The 18,400-nt window shown below is 37.1% G+C and overlaps 1 protein-coding gene across 11 annotated transcripts in view; it reads right to left on the bottom strand.

The window, feature by feature from the left end:
- The window catches only part of MYBPC1 (myosin binding protein C1), a 93,796-nt gene extending 81,414 nt beyond the window's left edge, over positions 1-12,382 (bottom strand). For 6 of the 11 annotated variants that reach the window (XM_059936753.1, XM_059936757.1, XM_059936759.1 and 3 more), the window contains exon 1: positions 12,246-12,382. In XM_059936753.1, the coding sequence (XP_059792736.1) occupies positions 12,246-12,270 (25 nt within the window). In that variant the 5' untranslated portion in view covers positions 12,271-12,382. The remainder of the gene's footprint in view (positions 1-12,245) is intronic. The other 5 variants (XM_059936750.1, XM_059936751.1, XM_059936754.1 and 2 more) reach the window with 1 other exon arrangement.
- Between the last annotated feature and the right edge of the window lie 6,018 nt (positions 12,383-18,400).

Genomic DNA, 18,400 nt, shown 5'->3' with positions numbered 1-18,400 from the left:
TGAGCTAACAGGTATCTATTGAAGTGAGGTCCTACTATACTCCTGCTTATTCAAACACCACAGGGCAAATTCCATGGGACTTTTCTGCCAGGTGAATAAAGTTAGCTTCTCGTCCCCCTCATCCGTCCTCACCCATCGTCACTATTGGAAAACAGACCAACAGGATGGACTCAAGAAGCAGGGTTATGTAAGTTGTTGTTTTTAAACTTTTTATGAATGATAATAATAAAAAAAAAAGAAACCAGGATACTTTGAAAAATTAAGCCCAAGGAAATATTTTCATGGACAACATAAAAATTAACCAGATTCTGAATCAGCAACTAAAGCTAACTCCTTCCTACTTCAGCAAGGGCGGCTGTGCTTTGATCTTTTCTAATTCGCAGATATGGACTTTCTTTCCCTCTGCAACGCTGACGTGCTTTCAAAGGGCTTGATCTATTTATGGTGGATTTTTCCTATGACCACCTACTGTAAAAAGCGCAGGTATGCCACCAATGGCAGGCCTGCACAGTGAGTGCCAGGGCATTCTAATTGACGGGCACTGGTGGCCGCTATTAAATAGACAGCCCATAAGTGGACTTCGTGCTTTGCTGAAAGACCAGGAACCCGGTCACTCCATAAATGGTTGGCTCCCTCCAATGCCGTCCATTTCTATTTTCCATAATCAAGTGTCCCATCGTCAGTAAATTAAAGGGGAAAATTTTTTATTTTTTTATTTTATTGTTTTTTATAATTAACGATTTTTAAAAAATTAATTTATTTTTGGCTGCATTGCGTCTTCGTTGCTGTATGCGGGCTTTCTTTAGTTGCAGCGAGCGGGGGCTACTCTTCCTTGCGGTGCGCGGGCTTCTCATTGCGGTGGCTTCTCTTGTTGTGGAGCACGGGCTCTAGGCGTGCGGGCTTCAATAGTTGTGGCACGTGGGCTCAGTAGTTGTGGCTCGCGGGCTCTAGAGCACAGGCTCAGTAGTTGTGGCGCACGGGCTCAGTTGTTCCGCGGCATGTGGGATCTTCCTGGACCAGGGCTGGAAGCTGTGTCCCCTGCATTGGCAGGTGGATTCTTAACCACTGCGCCACCAGGGAAGTTCCAAAGGGAAAAAAATTTTTAATTTTAGGAGGCATGAACCTGCCTCTCCCTCTGTGTCTGTACACCGAAATGATATGATTAACCCAGTTCTCTCCTTCCCATGGGCTCACTTGCTCAAATAATACGTTGCTTGACTTACTTAAAATTATTTTACGGGCCCTCATGTGCAATTCAGTTTAGCCATTTAATAGCATGGAGAGCATAATTACATCATATGAATATGTTATATAGGCATAGAAAAGATAAGAACATAATAACAGTTGTTATCATTGAGTGGTAGGATTATACATCTTTGTGTATATGTATGTGTGGCTTTCTTTTTGTCACTTTTTTTGGGATAAAACAAACACTATAACTATCCTTTGGTAATCTGGGGTACAGGAGAAAATTTTATGTTATTACTAATTATTATTTCTTATTCTCAAGTTCTTGGTTTGAAATAAAATATGTGAATGCTTTATGTATTGTGAAATCACGGTGAATAAGGTTTTATCTGGCCAACCCTTGTTTTGTTACTTTTGGTAATATAGCAAGTTATCCTCCCTTTTAGATTAAATATGCAGTAAACACTGTCAGGTGTATCCCCTGTTGATAGTGAGGTCTGGCACTGTGTACATGTCACAGCCTATCTCTCATATGCCTAGATAACAGCACAATGGAAACTGCTTTAATGTAAAATGTTGTCTGCATGGGGACATTCATAACATTTACAGAAGTTTTGATTATATGAATCATAAGTTTCACCAAAAAAATTAGCAAACACAAGTGGCAGCGCATTTATACTGGCCATATTGTTTACATTGTTTATGCAGCAGAGGTAAAGATTTTTGGACATAAATTAATGTGTAATTTAATGTTTTCACAGTTATATACTTATTTTGTTCTATTCATTATAGCCTACAGGTCTGGATATTTTACACCTTGGGATTTAAGGGGGAATTATACACAGAGATTCTCAAAGTATGGTCTGGGATCCCCAAGAGCCCCTGAGGCCCTTTTGGGGAGTCCAAGAGGTCAAAACTATTTTCATAATAATGCTAAGACATTATATGCCTTTTTCACTCACATTCTCTCACAAACAGGCCATGGAGTTTTCCAGAGGATATATAATGTGTGATGACACCAACACTCTGACAGCGAATAGAACATGTGCTTTGTACTCTTAAGTTTTAAAAGTTTATCAATTTTAATTTCAAATGCAGTAAATAGTGAAGGATAGAATGCACAGAAACAAATGCTTTCTAGTTTCCTCAGTAATTATTGAATGCCAATGGACCTGAGACCAAAAATTTGAGAATCATTGAGAATTTATGGTAAATCTTCTTTAAAAATTATTTTGTGTGTGTACACTTAAAAAAAAAAACAACTCATGTCATATGCGTCATTTAGGAAAAATCTGTAGCCTTGCTTAATAAAACGAATGAAGCAATCAAAATAAAAGCCATAAACTGATTTGGAGGGCAGTCACTTATTTTCCAATGTGCATAATAATGGGAACAAAAGGGTAATATTGTCTAGTACCACGTCCCCTATTTAGAATTCAGCTATCTAGCAACCTCACTTATCCACATAACAGCTGCTGACCAGCAAATTATAAGGGCTTCTGAAGAGCAAAATGAGTTGTCTCAAGCTCCTCCTACTTGGTACACTAAGAGGGCAAATGCTTTACTCCCAAGAGAAGCACCCCCCACCCCCCACCCCAGGTCCCCAGCCCTGGAACTGGAACTAGGGTGAGGCGAGCCAGGTGCCCAGGGAGCAACACTTAAGGAGGCACTGACCTCAGGTGCGGACCTTGCATTTGCACGACGCTGAGAATGAGTGCCTCCTTAAATACAGTGCTCTGTAGGGCAGCCCTACTCAGCCAGATTATTGACCTGGCTGGGATCCAAAGCAAACAGCGGAGGGGCGAGAAGGGGGCAGCTTCGCATACTGACTGGTAAGAGTAATTAAAGAGGACGGCAGCCTCCTGGCAAGGGATGAAACAGGAAAGCTGTCAAAAGTTGGACACAAATTCAAAATACAAATCAATGTGGGCCCATTAACAAAAAGGCAAATAATCTGAGCTCTCGGGATATCATGTGGTAAGATAACAGATATCTATAATTGATGACAGAGTTAAATTATATCCACTGTACTTTGTTTTTCAAAATAAGAAGTAATATATTACATTTTAGGCATGTTGATAACCAAATTGGTTGAAATAATAAGGTTCAAGAACAAAATGAACTATTAGCTATCCATCGAATCCAGCTCTTCAGAATTTGATTCAATCAGTTTAATCCATTACTTATTTACCGTGGCCAAATATCACCCAAGACTATATTCTAAGGCTCTGAATAGGTGGAGTCTAATCGTGCATCAAGTATGTAAATTTTCAATGACTCATTATTTAGCTTGATGGAAATTCCCTGAATCCACAGGGTTTTTTCCCTTCCCTAGTCAATTTGTTCTTCCACCGTTCTAATTATACATGTTTTTAACTTAAGATGTCATTCCACACAGGAAGATTAAAATCTGGTTATTATTACACAGCAACAAATAGCTTCTCACTCTTAACATGGAGCTGGATGAAAATGAGACCTTTTGCTAAGATCTAATGACTGGTCTGTTTATCATTATTCTTGCCATGTCTTAAAGTAAGAATCAAATGAGGGTTGGGAGTGACATAGATGTGAACAATAGTGTAGAAGAAGCTTTACTCAAATTGAAGCTTAAAAAATTAGCACAGGTCGGGGCTTCCCTGGTGGCGCAGTGGTTGAGAATCTGCCTGCCAATGCAGGGGACACGGGTTCGAGCCCTGGTCTGGGAAGATCCCACATGCCGCGGAGCAACTAGGCCCGTGAGCCACAACTACTGAGCCTGCGCGTCTGGAGCCCGTGCTCCGCAACAAGAGAGGCCGCGACAGTGAGAGACCCGCGCACCGTGATGAAGAGTGGCCCCCGCTTGCCGCAACTAGAGAAAGCCCTCGCACAGAAACGAAGACCCAACACAGCCAAAAATAAATAAATAAATTAATTAATTAAAAAAAAAAAGATGGGCTTTCTCTAGTTGCGGCAAGTGGGGGCCACTCTTCATCGCGGTGCGCGGGCCTCTCATTATCGCGGCCTCTCTTGTTGCGGAGCACAGGCTCCAGACGCACAGGCTCAGTAGTTGTGGCTCACGGGCCCAGTTGCTCCGCGGCATGTGGGATCTTCCCAGACCAGGGCTCGAACCCGTGTCCCCTGAATTGGCAGGCAGATTCTCAACCACTGCGCCACCAGGGAAGCCCAAGATAATTAATACTTTAAAAAAAAAAATTAGCACAGGTCAAAAGGAAATTATTGCAAAAGTGATTTGAATCGTTAACGATTTCTCCCTTTAGTCCCTTTGTATGCCTTTCCTGGGGGTCTGCTCCTGAGTGGGCCATTCTTACAATCGTATCACTCTTCTGTGGTTATAGGCTTATCAGAATAAATCCCTTACAGGCCTTGCCCCAAGCTATTGCTAGGTCTCACATTGGGTGACTTTTTAAAAATAGAGGAAAGACAGGCCTGATGCCAGGTGGGGTCATAAAAATAAAATTCCACAGCAGTAAATACAGCCACTCAATCAATCACCTACCATATCCATATGTGGTCATGCAGAGTTCTTTATGTGGTTATCTCAGAAATGTTCAGACCAGAGGAAGACCCCACCTGCCAACAGCACCCCGGGTGGGAAGAAAAATCTTAATGTCCCCAACACCCAAGCCTTATAACCTTTGGTGGAGGATATAGTTATATGTTCAACTGTGCTGGGTGACTCTTTCATCTAAGTGGGAAAGGCCATGCTCCCACAATGGTTATCACCATCTGGCTAACAACTGGGGACCCCCAGCTGGACATAACACATTTCACTGGGAACACAACAGAGGCTCTGAAGTGTAGGCCTCTAATTTGATCTGAACCTCCATGGGTGAAAGGGAAGATATTTCACCACAAGTTTAAAAAGAGGAAATACTCGTCGTGGTGGCAATGATGGTTATGATAATAACCACAGCTGTCTGGGACCGTATGATAAATATTAACAGCAGGTAAGGAGGTGAACAGTGGTTGTTACATACCTTACAGTGACTGATAAGAGGGCGGAAATGCCCTCAAATTTTATATTAAATGTGAGACATTTAACGCCTTATGCCCGACAAGATTTCTGAGTTTGCTGCTTTAGAAGGAAAAGACTTGAGTTCTAATTACATGCTAGGATTTATTCTGAGCTTTTTACCAGATTTATCTCATTTAATTCTTATTAAAAAAAAAAAGTGAGTTAGGTACTATTACTATTCACATTTAACAGATGAAGAATCTGAGGCATATGAAGTATAACTAACTCAATACATGTGCAGCTAGAATTTGAACAGTCTAGAACGTTCTGTGAATAGTATACTTTGTTTATGTCACTATGTTTAATGATGACTATTACTCAATATATGTGAGGAAAACCCAAAAATACATACTCTATGCAGAACAAGTCTAAAGACATGTAACTAAAAAAATGAGAAATTAAATTGTAGCATTGCGTAATGTTAGGTGATTCTTAGTTATAAGCAGAACATTCTGCTCCAAAACGTAAAATTTTATAGAAGGAAGAAGATATTACCTGCTACAAGCAGAGAATTCCTGAGGAACTTAGAAAGAGATTTGATGTGATTTAGAGGAAGAACTGGATGATTTTGGAGAAAAAGAATAATTTGAGCCCTAAGTTCTTGTAAATATCTAAAGTGCAATTCAAAAAACAAAAACAAAATTATAAGATCTAACATCTGACATACTAATAAACATGATTTTAGGTATTGTATTGATATGCCAAACTGGCCCATAAAAAGATTCCTAGGGAGCAAAAAAAGGCAAAAGTCTTATCAAAGTAGATTTCAGACTTGAAAGTCATAATGAAAGTCAGATTATGGTTAGCTTCTTGGGAACTAATTTTAGAGAGAAAAATAGGCATGGGATTAAATGATCCTTGTCTTTTTCTTTGCCAAATCAACCACTTCATGACCCGATCTGATGGAATCTAAAACTTTACTCTGGAAATGCATGTAAAAGTGCATAAATAATCTGCCCCTTGCATGGGAACATCCTGAAATTTGGCTTGTTGTCTATCTGTGTGGCTGTCCAAAACAAATATACTCTTTGTGAATTATAACTGGGCCTATCCATGAAGAAGAGATCTGGGTGCAACAATATCATCACTTTGATATTTTGGGGCTGTTTTTGTAAAAAGCTGTGGGGACAGATGCCCTGTTCTCTCCAGTTACAAGACAATTTGCATGCGTGTAGGAAATTAAGTGATAAAGCCTTTTCTTCTTTTTCACAGTTTCATTTTCCTTAATCACTAGGCTTTCAAATTTTAGAAAACTGCTCTTGAATAAGCAATAGCTACTTCATGATTAACCTAACTCAAAACACTGTATTTCAATAACTACCTTTCTGTGTATTTATTGGGCTTCCCCAGGGTGCAATATTACGAACAAACTAAGGACTCCAGAAAAGACATCTGTTCCCATCAAGAAGTGAAATGGGAAAAAAAAGAAGAAAGAAAGGAAAAGACATGGCTATATCTATGCAGGTACACACATGAAATTAATAGTTTTCTGCTTATTTTTGATTGCTAGAGCTTTCATCCTGTTCTTTATTATCTAACACACACAAGTATGTCTAGAGATGAGGTCTAGAATTACCACAGTCATGGACTGCCAAGAGTATCTTGTGTCTCTTAATATAGGTTTCATAAACTAATTAAGGAGGAGTGCAGATAAAAATAGTAATTATTAACAACAATAAAAATTCTTCTGTTTGACCATAAAGAGTTGAAAAATAAATTTTAAATCAAACAATCATAAGAAATTTAAGCAAAAACAACAAAACTGCTTTCTAGGGCTGTAAAAACAACAGCACTATTTCCTTTCATGACAGCCTTTTCTCACAACTCTCTCTAAAAAAAAAAAAAGCATATATGGGTTTACAAAAAGATTCAAAAACATTGTTTCGTATTCGCTCAAGCTTTTTAAAAGATGGTTTATTTATTTATTTTTGTGTCCAAACATTTCTTTAAAGCAACTTCAGCTTGGGCAGTTTATTCTAACATTCATGTCAAATTAAGGGATACTTTGAAATTGCTATGAATAAGGAAACTCTGTGAATTGTGTGTCCAGGAGGAACCTAAAATAAAATGTTTCAAGGCCGTATCTTGGGCCAAAATAAAGTGAGGCATTGAGAGAACAAAGCATTATACGTTTTTCTCTTTTTCCTTTCTCTTGGGTCTCTCAAACCAGCCAGAGAGCCTAACCTTGCTTGACCTTTGTTCATTTCAGGAACTCCCTTACCCCTGCTCTTTGCAAGGCCTGGGGGAGACTGCTTCGGACTTACTGGATGAGAAGCAAGGATACGACCTGTTTTTTTCAAAGTTTTTTTTAAGCGATATATTTAGGGCGCTTGAGAGGAAAGAATTGGCCAGTCCTTTATTTATCTTCCTAACAGGTGCAGTCGGACAGTCATAAAAGCAGGCTACTGAAAAAGAATGATTTTGCCAAGTATTAAGCCCCTCTAGCGTGTTCCTCCTTACAGCAGATAGCTCAAACCTACCCTGTGCCTCTCCAGTACAGCCTGGCAAAGTTTCTTCAGGGGGAAAAACATTGGCATTCATTCATGCAACTTCTTTATCCTTCATCCAAATCTTCAATGTGCCCTAAATGAACCATTTGAAGTTTGGAGGAAAATAGCTGCCCTCGATCAAATATCTCCTCCCTCTTCTCCCTTTCTTTTGCTTACTTCCAACAAAGGTACTTTTCCCCAATTTGAGGGAAAGGTAATAGCCTACATGTAAGATGACTTCTCCAAAGACAAATTTATTTTGGTGTTTGAAATAGATGCAGGTGGAAACTGAAGGTCAAGGAGTAAATATCAGAGGAAGGTTTCCCATCACCAGGTCTCCTTTTCTGATGATGACTAAGCCTTGAGTTATGCTGTGAAATAGTAAGAGGTGATGAATGCTGCTCTGCATTCAGATAGGTTTGGGGCTTAGCAGAACATTAAAATGTAATGAAATCTCTAGGGACCAAGGAAAAGACATAGCAAAGGAAAAACTCCTGTGGACTGAAAACATTATTCTCCATGCCCATGTTCCCACCTAATCCTACTGAAATAGGCCAAGGTAGAATAGATAGATAGATATTTCATGTTGATATAGCAAAAGAATCGGTAACAACAATGCCATACTTTGATTCCTAGAGTTATCAGAACGGCCCCTTAAAATGATGGTCATCAATGGAGCTATGTTTTGCCATATGATTGAGTTTTCAAGAAGAAATCTTACATGGAAGATAGGAAAGTTACAGTGACTCTCCCAAGGTTTTTTGAATGACACACAAGCACCAAGGAGGAACTCTTGCCTTTTTCCTACAAGTTAAGTACATAAAATATAATAGGGCCTGATATATCACATAACAAAAAGTAAAATTCATGTTAAGGCCCGAACTTGGTGTTTTAGAAAAGAATTTTTCTAGGTTCTATAGAATCTGATAGTTAACAGTTGTCTAAGTAGATTAAAGAACCAGGCTTTATGGTTTTAATCATCACGTACTACAGAGATAAAATTCTGAAGAAATGATTTATAGGCAAAAATAATATTAATAGTATTTTTAAACTATAAGAGATTCAAACAAAGAAGAAAGGCTATTGCAAATTTCTAATTTCATAAAATTACTTATCTAATTTCTAGTTTGATAAAATAACTTTTTGACAGGAAAAGAGAAAATTCTAGTGAAAGTTGATTCCTTTACTCAGTAGGACCCACGGGCAATTAACTGTAAGGGTTTTTAGAACATAGACCATGTTGTGTACATCTCTGAAATCCCAGCGACTAGTTCATAGTAAGTGCTCAATTAATAGATGGTATGTAAATGAGACATCCTGGGAGATTCCCACAAATCTGAAACTTCCTACCATATCTTCTCTTGCTATTTGATTAGAACAATTTAATTTTACTGGGTCTCAGGTTCTGCATCAATCTAAAGTGTAAGACAGACCTTAACTTTGGAACTGACAGTACCAAGAGTATAGTTCTCCAGTGAACAGATGTACAAATGATAAAGGTGCAGAGGAGGACAATGGGAAGTGGTTACTCCTTAAAAATAATGCTTTCTGGGGCTTCCCTGGTGGTGCAGTGGTTGAGAGTCTGCCTGCCAATGCAGGGGACACGGGTTCGAGCCCTGGTCTGGGAGGATCCCACATGCCGTGGAGCAACTAAGCCCGTGAGCCACAACTGCTGAGCCTGCGCGTCTGGAGCCTGTGCTCCGCAACAAGAGAGGCCGCGATAGTGAGAGGCCCGCGCACCGCAATGAAGAGTGGCCCCCGCTCGCCACAACTGGAGAAAGCCCTCGCACAGAAACAAAGACCCAACACAGCCAAAAATAAATAAATAAATAAATAAGTAAAATTAAAAAAAAAAAAAAAAGGGATGAAAAGACTTTGCAAATATTTGGAGTGCATCATGGGTATTTAAAAAAAATTTAAAAAAAATAATAATGCTTTCTTTCTCAGAAAGGGCTTACAGAGCCATCCAGAATATTTTGAAGGGTCTAAGTAAGGACCGTTGACCAATTACTTCCATTAGAGCTCCTCCTTGAGGTCTAAAGGTACACCTGTCCTTCCCCCGTCTCCTTAGAAGGACCAGCTCTCCCAGGACCCAACATGAATCTCCCAGAGTTAGACCACTGCAGGTTGGGAGGCAGTTGAGAGAGACATCTTTTGCACCTTCAGATGCTGAAAACTCAGTCTCTTTTTAAGAGTTGTCAGGTGCTCCTGGATCGTAGGAGGGCCAAACCAGCTCGTGTGTCTTATCAAGATTTACAGCAAGTGCTCATGCTATTCCTGAGCATGGTTCTCCCAGCTAAGGAAGAGATGTAAGAAGACCCGTAGGGACTGGAGAAACCTGGTTGGGGGAATGTTTCTGCAGATAGTTTGAAATGACTCTGAAGAATTGGTTTGGTGGCATGTTTTATTCTTGAGGCTGTCTTTCAGAGGGATGCTCATATGTAACAAAACCAACCCCAGTAAAAGTGAAATCAGTTAGGAGAAGGTACAAGGACCAGAATACTTCCTGAATTGCCATACTCCTTACTCTTCTGATGTAAACAATAAAAATGCAATGATTTCACTAAAAAAACTCTTCAAGGTGTAGATCTTTTAAAAATCAGTTCTGCTGGTAAGGAAACCAAAAAATCCCTGTACTTCCTCCAAGGATTTTAAATTAAAAAAAAACCTTCTTTTTGTCCCCACTCCCCACCATCCAAATTTAAACTAACCAAAGAATCAGTATAAAATTACTGTGCTGGGTGAGGGGAACTCCTACACAGAATATCAACAGTGCTTTTATAGCAAAAGATCATGGGCACTTTGGTATGTATGTTGATTTATAACCAAAATATATACGTGGTTTTTCGGGGGGAGCTGAAGTTGAAGATATACTTTCCTCTTTGTCACTCTAAAATTTCATTGTCTTTAAAAGTAGAATGGATCAGATTGAGTTGTCAGACAAAAAGTAAAACTTTATCATATCTGCAATCCAAATAATTTAATTAGCTTTATAGGCTCTACAGCTTGTCATCTTATTTATTAGTTTCTCAGCTTTTTTATCATTTTCCAATGGGCTTTAAAATAACACATGCAAATTGATCCACTAAATGCAGGATAATTAAAACAATATTCTGTCCTCAGTCAGGAAACATAGAATGCATTTCATCCAAATAAGCCTTGAAGAGGCTAGTCAAGTGACAGATCAAATGAAAAGGACACTTAATACACATGTAAATCATTTGCATGACAAATAAGACACTTTAGCAGGGGTTGGAGTCACTGCCTGATAGGATTAAGTTCCCATATTAATGCATGCATTTGGTGTGGTTATTTTGGGTGGCAGACTTCATCCATCAATGCCCTCCGCCACAAAGTAAAGCCAACCTGTAAACTGATCACCACAGCCTGTCAACACTGGTTACTTAATTACATAAAGAAAATATATTTCAAAGACTTTTGCTAATTTGGTTAGTATTTCAACTTTGGATTCAAGTCTAGCATCTTTTTCAGGGTTCTTTGAAATAATGGTTAAAAGGAGTTTTTAGAATTAAAAAATGAAAAAAACTAAATACCATTTTTATGCTCCCTGGCTCCCTGCTAATGTTTGTTTGTTTGTTGCTTTTATTTACAGAAGTGAAAAATAAAGATTTACTAAGCACTAATGAAGACTAATATGAATGAAAAAATATTTTTAAAAGATGTCTCCATTTAAAATTAAACTCAATATACTTGTGCTGTTAATTTGTGCTTTTCATTAGTTATTTTAGTAATTCCTAATTCCAGCTTATTTATGTAATTAATTAGTAGTTTTTAGATATTGATTTTTTATGTATAGGAGAAACTGTTTATTGGAGGAAACATTTCTTCTAACGAAGACTATTTTCAGCTTAATTATTTTTAAACGTCTACATATTGTGAAATTATCTTCAATAAAGCTCATAAAGAATACAATCTATCAGTGATATTCAAAGATATCACTGGTGTTAGATCTTCTTTCCATACAAGAATGTAAGAATGTCATAATAAAGCTCCAAATGATAAAAGCAAAAAATACATGCATCTGCATATTTTAAATGTCTTTCCAGGAGAAAAATACAGAAAATCTGGAAATATTGTTACAAATTCTTTCTTGAAACCTTGATCAAATTTATTAACTATTTAAGAAAGCATTCCAAGCCCCTCTCGTCCCCCCACAAACCACAAATACATGGTGAAAAATTTGTGATTGAACCTAAGAAAATACACTTGGAGATGAAATCTGCTCATCATGACCAATTAACACCCTTACATTAAACTTTAAAGATTCTTTGAAAAATATGATAAAATTATAATTTGATCATTTCAGTTAATATTCATTCCTTCATAAACAATAATTATCAGATATTTTTCAATTGGTTATACTCTTCCTTTACTTTCCCTCTGGTCTGTTTACTCTAAAGGATCTTTTCCTTAAATCATAGCGATTCTATTATTTTACAGTCTATTTAAGAAATTGGATATTTGTTTGAAAATACCAAAAGAAACACGCTTTATTAAAAAGTACAAGAAAAAGATCTATGGTTGACTCTTACCCTCTTTCTTAGTGGGTTCTGGCATGGCCACAATAAAATGTTATTCTCCAACGAGTGTGCTCCCTTCCAGTACTAGTTGACAGAAACCCCACGAGCAGTAGAGAGATGGTACAGGTCAGTGTGACAAGCAGTTGGGTAGAAGTCTGGCGCTTTTATATTCCCTGTGAATATCAATCATGTTGGCACCGCCCCCTCTGCAGCACAAGGATGCTGGAACTTGACAGCTATGAGGACCTTTCTCACATCTGTTGTCTGTATTCTGCTCTCTCGCCTACTGGAAGGAATCTTCTGTCCATCTCATGTGGCTATGAGGACACCTCTAACTTTCTAAATTCAGCTGCAGTCTTGTGCTCCTTCTTGCTCTTCACTTTCTGTCTGACAGAGACATGTGTCAACTCAGAAATGCAAAAAGTTTGCCTGATAATAAAAAATTAAATCAAATTAAAAATCATAACATGCTAATTCAATATCTACTTTAATTTTCACTAACATTATAAAGAAGAATCTCTATATTGATGATAATGTTAGGCTCCCATTAGCTTTTTGTTTTTGTCTATTCTTAATTATTGGGTTTAAGTTTTTTCTTCTTTTTATCAACATATTAACATTAATTTGTCATGCCAAATTTCTACGTTGAATATCTTGTCTCATTTTCTCCTCCAAGAATAGCAAGGTTTTCTATTAAGGAATGCTTAGCATTTACCTTCTTTTCAAAAAACATCCTTTAAAAAAATTACAGTGCATATAAAAGAATGAAGTACTGATACACGCTACAACACGCATGAAGCCTGAGAACATTATAAGTGAAAGATGCCAGACACAAAAGACCATATATTGTATGATTCCATTTATATGAAATATCCAGGATAGGCAAATCCATTGTGTCAGAAACTCAATTAGTGGTTGCCAGGGGTTGAGGGGAGGTGGGATTGGGAGTGACTGCTAGTAGACATGAAGTTCCTTTAGGGAATGATGCAAATGTTCTGGAATTAGGTAGTGGTGATGGATGTACAACTTTGTGAATATATTAAAAAAAAAAAACCCCACTGAATTATACATTTAAAAATATATGGGGCATGGGCAAAGAAATTCAGATAGACCAGCAGCAATTGTTTTGCTTCAAGATGGCAAACATACACACAAATCTAACTTAAGGTATTGGTAGACTATCAGATTTGGCCACTTTCTCCCCAAACTCTCATGGAACCGATGGAGAAATATGAGCTACCAAATGGTCAACCTAAAAAAGACATCTTACTTTCTTTGTCCACATGCATGGCACCTTAGAGACCAGGACTAAAATTAGTTTATATGAAAAGACAACTACTTGTGTGCTTTTATTGCTATGCGTTTTCAAGACCATTTTCAAGAGACTTTGATTGATCTGTACTGAACCAGCCACATTGTCTCATTTAATTTCCCTTGAGACTGAGAGCACAGCTGGTCAGACTTAGCTCTACCAAATTCTTAACTTTTCATATAAGGATGGAAACTCAACTTAGAACTCAATAGCATCATTCTTTAGCTACTTGGAGGAGGGAGGGGGGAGGAAAGCCAGTCAAGAAGGTCAATGAACATCTTCTACAAAGAAAGCCTTTTCTCAACCACATCGTGCTAGTGAGCACATTGTTTTGCTTTTTAAAATATTCCTTTATCTTAGATGCCAAACAGCTAAATGTCAGCCAGAATACAGCATATTCTGTAATACGAAGTCAGATATATTGAAAGAAAAAAACAGTAACTTTTTTTTACCGAGTCTATCATAAGAGTATCAATTAATAGATGAGACAAATTAAAGAACCTAGAATTTGAAGTCAGACCCTTGGTTTCTATTTCTGGACCTGCCATTAACTAGCAGAGTTTAAGAAAGTCAAGTGGCCTTTCTGGGCCTCAGTTTTCTTTTGTGTAAGGTGAGGGGTTTAAAAAAATGACCTCTGAAGCCTCTTCTAGGTTTAACATTGTGATTCTATATCCAAAAAAAAAAAAAAAAAATCATTTTTTTCAGCATTCCCAGCACACTGAATACCACATATGAAATGGACATAAGGGTAAAGTGTCATGTTGCAAAGAATGTTTATAGTGATAGGCAGATTTCACACATGCCACAAAAGAGGTGCCATGCCATCTTTGGCTTCTGCAGACACTGCACTGGGTTTTTAACACACTGATCATTTTACTGAAGTGAACACGTGCCAGGAAATATTGCAACCCATGAAGAAAATATTTTATGACCCAGGGAACTTTTTGGTAATTAAGGACTTGATTATAAAAAGATAAAACATTATTAGAGGAATTTGAAGTATGGACAAATTTCAAGATAAATAGTTGTAGAGTGTATTAGATGGTTAAAGTAAGATTTCAGATTAGAATAATAAGTAGACATGTGTAATTTTCCCAGGACTGTATCGTTTTAAGAACACATGACCTCTATTTCAGATGTCATACGTTCATCTAGAAGGTTGCAGACTCCTTATCTCCAACCTCACTCTCAGGAAGGGGGAAAATGGTCAGTAGGGCTCTTTTTTTTTCTTTTACTAAATCCTTTACTGGGTTTTTCCTTTTGTGTTATTTAGGATGAGATTAGGCTAAATATAACACAGAACCACAAAATAATGACAGTTAAACCAAGAGAGTAGTATTTCTCGTTCACATAAAGCAAGTTCAAAAGTAATTAGTTTAGAGTCATTGTAGTGACTCCACACTGTCATCAGGAATCTAGACTCCTTCGTCCTGCTCTATCATCCAAGGTAACTTTATGGTCTAAAATGGCTGCTAGTGCTCTAGCCATTACATCCACATTCCAGGCAGCGGAAAAAAGGACTCACGTTCTTAATATCTTTGGGACTTCTCTGAAGTCTCACATAAAATATCTGATACCTCCCATGGGCCATACCTTGATTACATGGTCATATCTGGCTACAAAAGAAGCTGGGAAATAAAGTCTTTCATTGTCAGTGGCAATGGGCTTCTTTTACTAAAGAGAATGAGAATGAATGTTAAATAGGTAAATATCAATCTCTGCCACACCTTTCAAAATAAAAGCAGTAATGTTCCGTTCAACAACCAAAGAGGGCAGAGAAGTATAAACAAGTTACAAGGGTATACTGTACAGCAGAGGAAATATAGCCAATATTTTATAACAACTATCAATGGAGTATAACCTTTAAAAATTGTGAATCACTCTGTTTTACACCTGAAACTTATATGATATTGTATATCAACTATACCTTAATTTAAAAAAAATTGTTTTTAATCCTATACCATTCATGTTAAATATGTGCCTAGACATTTTATAGTTTTGTTACTATTTCAAATGGAATCTCATTTTTCCATTTCCATTTGTAACTGGTTACTGAGAGTATAAAGAAAAGTTATGAAGTTATTTGTATAATTATTTTGTATCCAGACACCTAATCAAATAATTTTTTAGTTCAAATAGGATTTTTAGGAAAGTCACTTGGATTTATTTACTATAATTTATGATAATAATATAATATGCACAAATAATAATTTTGGTTTTTTAATTCTCAATTTTATTTATTTTATTTTCTTATTACATTAGTTAGAAGCCCAAATGTGTTATAATAGTGCAGAGGGTGGGTCTTCCTCTCTTGTTCTTGATTTTACTAGAAATGGATCTAGTATTTAAACTTTCATATGATATTTGCTATTTGTAGTAAATAGTCTATCATTTTTAGGTAGTTTCCTTTTTTTCTACTTAACTATTAGTAACAACTACTGAATTTTATCAAATGTATTTTTGTATACATCATTGTAATCACGTTTTTCTTCTTTAATTTGTTTATATAATGAGTTACATATTTTGAAAAATTGACAAATGTTGGACAATCCTTGCCTTCCTGGTAATAATCCTATTTCATTATGGTATATTATTCTATTAATACAATTCTGCATTCCTTTGCTAAACAGAGTCAGCAAAAAGGAGGCCATGAGCTGGTTCCAGCAGAAGTATGATGAGATCATCCTTCCTGGCAAATATATTCCCGTTTCTATCCAAAAGGCCAACAAGAGGTTTTCCGTGACATGTAAAAAAAAGAAAGAACCAGTTTATGATTTTATTATCTTTTCTTCTCCTAACTTCTTTTGGTCATTTGTTGTTGTTGTTTTCTATGTTGAGAATTTAATTTAGACTTTATTTACAGCCTAGGTCTTTAGTTGTATCACATACATTTTGATTTAGAGTTCTTACTTTTTCATTAATTTATGAATAATCTTAGATTTAGGTTTTTATTTTCTCATTGATCCAGGAGTTATTTAAAAGGGCATTTCTTTCTTTTTTAAATTTACTTATTTTATTTTTGGCTGCGTTGGGTCTTCATTGCTGCGTGCGGCCTTTCTCTAGTTGTGATGAGTGGGGGCTATTCTTCATTGCAGTGGCTTCTCTTGTTGTGGAGCACGGGCTCTAGGCGCACAGGCTTCGGTAGCTGTGGCACTCGGGCTCAGTAGTTGTGGCTCGCGGGCTCTAGAACGCAGGCTCAGTAGTTGTGGTGCACAGGCTTAGTTGCTCCATGGCATGTGGGATCTTCCCAGATCAGGGCTCAAACCCATGTCCCCTGCACTGGCAGGCAGATTCTTAACCACTGTGCCACCAGGGAAGCCCTTAAAAGGGCATTTCTTAATTTCTAAGGAATTAAGTTCTTTTGGTTATTTTTTAAACTAATTTTTTAGTGAGGTGAAATTCACATCACATAAATTAACCATTTACTATAAAGTGAACAGTTCAGTTGCATTTAGTACATTCAGAATGTTGTGTAACCACCACCTCTATCTAGTTCCAAAACATATTCCTAAAAGGAAACCTGTTACCCATTAAGCAGTTACTTCCCATTCACCTCTTTGCTTATTCTCTGGCAACCGATGATATGTTTTCTGTCTCTATGGATTTATTTATTCTAGATATTTTATATAAATGGAATCATACAATATATGACCTTTCGGGTCTGGCTTTTTTCACATAACATAATGTTTTTAAGGTTCATTCACATTGTGGTATGTAAAAAGGAGTACTTCACTCCTTTTATGGCTGAATAATATACTATCATATGGATATACCACAATTTACTTATCCATTCATCTTTAATAGATATTTAGGTTATTTCCACCTTTTGTGAATAATGCTGCTATGAACATGTGTGTACATGTACTTCTTTGAATATCTGATTTCAATTCTTCTGGATATATACTTAGGATTAATTTTTGGATCATGTGGTGATTCCGTATTTAACTTTTTGAGGAACCACCAAACTGTTTTCCTTAGTAGCTGCACTATGTACATTCTCACTGGCAATGTATGAAGGTCACAATTTCTCCATATCCTTGTCAACACTTATTATTTTCCTTTTTAAAAATTATAGCTGTCCTGGAAGGTGTGGAGTTATATCTCACTGTTGTTCTGATTTGCATTTCTCTGATGACTAATGGTGTTCAGCATTTTTGTATGTGCTTGTTGGCTATTTGTATATTTTCTCTGGAAGAATGTCTATTCAAGTCCTTTGCCCGTTTTTTAATTGGGCTTTTTGTTGTTGAGTACTAAGAGTCCTATGCATTTTGAATACTAAACAATAATCAAATAGATGATTTGCAAATATTCTCTCCTATTCTGTAGGTTGCGCTTTCACTTTCTTTATTATGTCCTTTGATGCACAAAAGTTTTTAATTTTGATGAAGTCGGATTTTTCTTTTGATGCTTATGCTGTTGGTGTCATATCTTAGAATCTACTGCGGACTCCAAGGTCATGAAGATTTCACGCTATTTTCTTCTAAAAATTTTATGGCTTTAACTCTTATATTTAGGTTGTTAGTGCTTTCCTTCCTCCTTCCCTCCTTCCCTCCCACCCTCCCTCCCTCCCTCTCTCCCTCCTTCCCTTCCTTCCTTTTGTTGCATTTTGAGTTAACTTTTTATAGGTGTGAGGTAGAGGTCTAAATTCATTCTTTTGCCTGGGGATATCCTGTTGTCCCAGCACCGTTTGTTGAACAGACTATTCTTTTCTCATTGAATGGAGGCACTCTAGTTGAAAATCATTTGGCCATAGATGTGAGGGTTTATTTCTAGGCTCTCAATTCTATTCTGTTGGTCTATATGTCTATCCTTATGCTAGTACCACTCTATTTTTATTACTATAGCTTTATAGTAC

Source organism: Balaenoptera ricei, chromosome 10 (genome assembly GCF_028023285.1).
Source record: "Balaenoptera ricei isolate mBalRic1 chromosome 10, mBalRic1.hap2, whole genome shotgun sequence".
NCBI classification, from domain to species: Eukaryota; Metazoa; Chordata; class Mammalia; order Artiodactyla; family Balaenopteridae; genus Balaenoptera; species Balaenoptera ricei.
Note: the sequence above shows the minus strand (reverse complement) of the source record. Positions and strands in the feature narration are given on the sequence as shown.